Here is a 5,420-nt window from a genome sequence, read left to right as displayed (position 1 = left end):
CGTCCCCTGTGCACTGGTAGCATACTAAATAAAAGAAATGTTCCTATTACAGAATTTGTGGAGAAGATTGCCCCCCCGCCCAGGAAGATCTTATATGCCCGAACAAGACTCAAGAGAAGTCTTCCTTTCCTCTGCACCATCTCTTTTCCCTTTGAACTAACAGAAGAACTGGGAAGTTTAGGATCAGATGTCATTTTAGAGTTGGCAAGGGAAAAGGAGACTGTGGCAGGGACCTTTGCATCAGGAGCCGTGAAAATCTGGGAGAGTTCTGCTGATTGTCAGACTTGCCTGTGAGAGGGTGTGTGTGTGTGTGTGTGCGCGCGCGCGCGCGCGCCCATCCATGCAGGTCTGGATGGAGAGTGAGACTGGGAGTTGAGGCAGGTGAAATGTGAGATTAGGAAGAGAAGTGAACAAAAGCTCCTCACCGACTCAGTGCTCCTCAGACTGAGGTTTCCTCAAAGGCTACTGATGGTAAAAATTGTCAGCAAATTGTCAGTGTTTCATTCATCATGAAAGTCTTTTTTTCCATATTCCCTAACTGTAAGCAAAGGGTTAGTTCAGTCAATTTTTAAATGTGGGTTTTTAGTTCATCATAATTATGCAAAAGGTAATCAACACTCATTTCTAGTATATTGTGATGATGGCAGGAAAATTCTAACTTCATGTTCCTTCAGAATAACAACATACTATCTCTCCAGTTAACCATTTTCCCCATGAGTTAAGGGAGGGATTTCTGTTTCAAAAGCATGTCTATGAACCCTGAGCAGTGTGCCTCGATAACTCACCTTAGGTAAGTAATAATGCTGACAATTTTAGTAGAAAGAAAAGAACCTAAAGAAACTGAATGAGCATAGAAAAATATGAATAGTTACATAGTATAACAGTGCTAAGGAACAAACTTGGAGCAGTTATCATCCCAAATCTAACGAGCATTTTCACTTTTATCCGTGTTCCCACGTCACTGAGTATGCACTGCAGTGAAATGTTATCTCCCACTGGTAGCCTGAAGACTCCTAGAGGGAAGAGATCCAGTTAATGGTTGGATCGCCAGTCTCTGGAATTATGCTCTTTAAGTAATAGATGCTTATTAAGTATTTCTTTGTATGAGTAAGTGTAGATTATCTGAATAAACTGTGGGCTTTATTTAATAATAATGTATCAGTACTAGTTCATTGGGCTTCCCTGATAGCTCAGTTGATAAAGAACCCGCCTGCAAAGTAGGAGACCCAGGTTTGATCCCTGGGTTGGGAAGATACCCTGGAGAAGGGAATGGTTACCCATTCTAGCATTCTTGCCTGAAGAATTCCATGGACAGAGGAGCCTGGTGGGTTGCAATTCATGGGGTCGCAAAGAGCTGGACACGACTGAGTGACTATCACTTTTATTATAGTAACTTTATTCATTATAGTTCCAAATTGCAAATAACCCAAAAGTTCGCCATGACTGAGTGGATTAAAAGGGAACATATATGCCAAACATATAGATGCTTCTTAAAAACATCCTGAGTAAAAACCAGATTTAAAAGATGTTTCCATTTATACAAAATTATTGAAAACTAATTTATACTGACAAAAAGCAAATTAATGATTATTTTGGGGGCCCAGAGTAAAGGAATGGATTGAACTGCAAAGGGAAATGAGGGAGATTTTTGATGATGGAAATGCAATGTATCTTGCATTGCATCTTAAGGTATCTTGGTTGTGGTGGTGGTTTCACAGATATATACATTTTTTCCAAATTCACTGAACTGCAAATCTTTTAATGATTGCAGTTTATTATACATAAAGAAAGAAAGAAAGATAACACTAAGTCATTTCCAACTCTTGCGACCCTATGGACTGTAGCCTGCCAGGCTCCTCTGTCCTTGGGATTATCCAAGCAAGAATACTGGAGTGGGTTGCCATTTCCTTCTCCAAGTATACCTTAATAAAACTGAAAAAAAATTGAGTTAAAAATCCCAAATCCTAAATGCCAACAAATCTTATGGAGCATTCTCATATAGTTAAGACTACTTACCCACCAACTCAGATGAATGTTCTTTGAGTTGTTCCTTCAAAAGAATGATGGAATAAGGACTAGCACTTTTAAATGAATGTGTTGCTGTTAAAATTTGGCATAACAAATAAGATGATCAACATAAATACTAATTAAATATTTGCCCAAGCCCATAGATATTGAACACCAAGAATGAACCATAAAGTAAACTAACAGACTCTGAGTGATTCAAGTTCATCAGTTATAACAAATGTACAGCTCTGGTGGGAGTTGTTGATAATGGAGTGGGGGAAGCTATGAATATGTGGAGACAAGAAGTATATGGGACATCTCTGTACCGTCCCCTCAATTTTGCTGTGAACACAAAATTGCCCTAAAGACATGTTTTGATTTAAGAAACACACCAAAAATGTACTAATAGATTTTTCTTGGTTTTGAAAATGGAGCATTTTGGTATAGGGTGAAAAAGCAAAGAAAGAAGAGGATGGGCAAAAAAAAACTTCAAAAATGACATCACTTCCTCCAGCATGAGGGCAAATAAAATCTAGGCCACAAGGCAATATTGTTAAGAAGTTGCATGTCAGATTTATGGCTTTTTACCTTGACATCTTTTTAGATATACTTTCTTTTTCTAATGTTTATTTGTTTGTTTATTAATTTATCTGGCTGCCCTGGTCTTAGTTGCAGCATCTGGGCTCTTCATTGTGGCATGTGGGATGCTGGCATCCCTAACCAGGGATCAGATCCAGGACCCCTGCGTGTATAGTCTTAACCACTGGACCACCAGGGAAGTCCTAAATAAACTTTTTATTTGCAGAATTAGAGGTGTAAGATTCATGATAGGTATTTCTTAAAATGTCTCAGTAGGATGTCAAAGTCACTGGTAACAAACTGATTATTAAGTAAAAGAAAAAAAGTGCATGTGAACTGGCTTGCTGGGATATTTCGTTCAGATTCTAGTACTAGGTTCTTAGGACATTTGTTTCTTCAGGTGGATTCACTCTTGCCTTGGCAGGAGGCAGTGATGAGAAATCATACAGCAGTAACAACGTTCATCCTCCTGGGACTGACAGACGACCCAAAACTACAAGTTCTGCTTTTTGTATTTTTGCTTCTCACCTACATGTTGAGTGTGGCTGGGAACCTCATCATTATCACCCTCACACTTTTGGATTCCCATCTTAAAACGCCCATGTATTATTTCCTCCGAAACTTCTCTTTCTTAGAAGTTTCATTCACCACGGTCTGTATTCCCAGGTTCCTGTATTCTATGGCAACTGGAGATAATACTGTTACCTACAATGCTTGTGCCACCCAATTATTTTTTATTGTCCTCTTCGCAGCAACTGAATTTTTCCTCCTTGCAGCCATGTCTTACGACCGCTACATGGCCATCTGTAAACCCCTGCACTACACCACTCTCATGAACAACAGAGTCTGCACTGCCCTCGTTCTCTGCTGTTGGTTGGCTGGCCTGTTGATCATCCTCCCGCCTCTTGGCATGGGCCTCCAGCTGGAATTCTGTGACTCAAATGTGATTGATCATTTTGGCTGTGACACATCTCCTATTTTACAGATAACTTGCTCAGACACCGTGTTAATAGAGAGAATTGCTTTGAGTTTTGCTGTGCTAACACTCATTTTTACCTTACTCTGTGTGGTCCTCTCCTATACATACATCATCAAGACCATTCTAAGATTCCCTTCTGCCCAACAAAAGAAAAAGGCTTTTTCCACCTGTTCTTCCCACATGATTGTGGTTTCCATCGCCTATGGCAGCTGCATCTTCATTTACATCAAGCCTTCAGCCAAGGAAGGAGTGGCCGTCAACAAAGTGGTGTCTGTGCTCACAACCTCTGTTGCCCCTTCGCTGAATCCGTTCATCTACACACTTCGGAACAAACACGTGAAAGAGGCCTTTAAAGACACAGTAAAACGAGTTATATTTCTCACAAAGAAGTAAGAGACTCTTAGTGTTTTTGAGACCAAGGTAAATTAAATTTAAATCTTGATAAACCAGAAGTAACAATTGTGAATTTGCCAAATAAATGGTTTCTTTATATTCTGTAGATTCATCAAGCTAATTCAACCCCAGGAAGATTTTTCTGTTATAATACAAAAGCCAAAATAAAGCTTTTCCTTCTTTCCTTCAAGCTTATTTCAAGGTTTCTTCAATTAACGCATGTTCCAGACACCAGATTCCCCAAAATAACCCATGTCATAAAAAAGAAATTTAAATAAATAAAATTATATTTCTGATCACATGGCCATCTCATGACACAGAATATAAATGCCCATAGAGCATTTCTCACTCATTGGGAAGACTATGGTATCTAAGACTCATTGGGAAGATACTTCCAGTATCTAGTGTTCAGTTGTACAAGAGTCGTTAGTCATTAAAGATTCTTTACCAAAGCTTTAAAAATGATCCTTAAAATAGTAAAGCTCTCTTTCTCATTTGAAAATGTTTATTTTTCAGGAACGAGTAGACGGTATTAATAGAGCAAGTTCAAAATCAGTAAATATAATTATATCCTTTCTTTTAAATCAATTTATACACAAAAATATTTCTGCTGGCCTTTCGGAAAATTATTTGGCTATACTACATCCTGAAATATATGATTACAGAAGAGAAAGAAAAAGACTTCCAAATGCTGGAGACTTCTACTGACATTACCATCAATGGTGCTTAGACACAGACAAAAGAAGAAGAAGCCCCGAATTTAGGAATAAGATAAGCAAGTCTTAGTTTATTAAGTTCTCCAGTATCCAAACTTTTATCATCCCTTGATTTAAGGAGAAAGTTAGAAATTAGGACGGTTGATCAAAACATCAAAAAGTTCCTGACATTCTAAGGAGTGTTTTGTTTCTCAGCCTAGACTACTGAAGATAAAATCCAGGTATAGTGTGAAAAAAATGATAGATTTACAGAAGATAGAAGTGGTAAAACAGGTAACAGTTACACAAGGACCTTGGTCCAAATGATAAAAATTCTTTCTATTAAATGGTAACAACAGTCTTGGCAGTTCTGCACTTGTGAAAATAAAATTTTGTGCTTTCACAATATTATTTATGTTTATTAACTATCACCTCTTTGCTCACACGTGCTTTTTATTTTGACCATATTTTCAATTGTTCTTTGCACGACAATGACCATAGCGTGAGTGCAAGCTCATTCTGTACTTCAGCAACATTCAGGAAAGACAGGGCTCTATCCTCCAAGGCCTTTCTTCTTTTTCCATTGAAAATTTCTAAAACACCAAGAGTCCATACTGATACAAATAAATGATGGAATAAATTAACAAAGGAGGGAGAAATGTTGTGCAGAAGGATCCCAAATAATTTATATAGATACTCCTCTTATAGAGGAGAAACTGACAAACACTACATCAGTCAGATGATCCAGATCAACAGCATACATCATG

The 5,420-nt window shown here is 38.1% G+C and overlaps 1 protein-coding gene across 1 annotated transcript; it reads left to right on the top strand.

Moving 5' to 3' along the window:
• Window positions 1-3,019: 3,019 nt before the first annotated feature.
• Window positions 3,020-3,958, top strand: LOC133042720 (olfactory receptor 6C2-like). Its single transcript, XM_061123613.1, has one exon. The coding sequence runs from the start codon at window positions 3,020-3,022 to the stop codon at window positions 3,956-3,958; it is 939 nt and encodes a 312-aa protein (XP_060979596.1).
• The last annotated feature ends 1,462 nt before the right edge of the window (window positions 3,959-5,420 follow it).

Source organism: Dama dama, chromosome 3 (assembly GCF_033118175.1).
Source record: "Dama dama isolate Ldn47 chromosome 3, ASM3311817v1, whole genome shotgun sequence".
NCBI classification, from domain to species: domain Eukaryota; kingdom Metazoa; phylum Chordata; class Mammalia; order Artiodactyla; family Cervidae; genus Dama; species Dama dama.
This window is presented reverse-complemented; position numbering and strand designations above follow the sequence as displayed.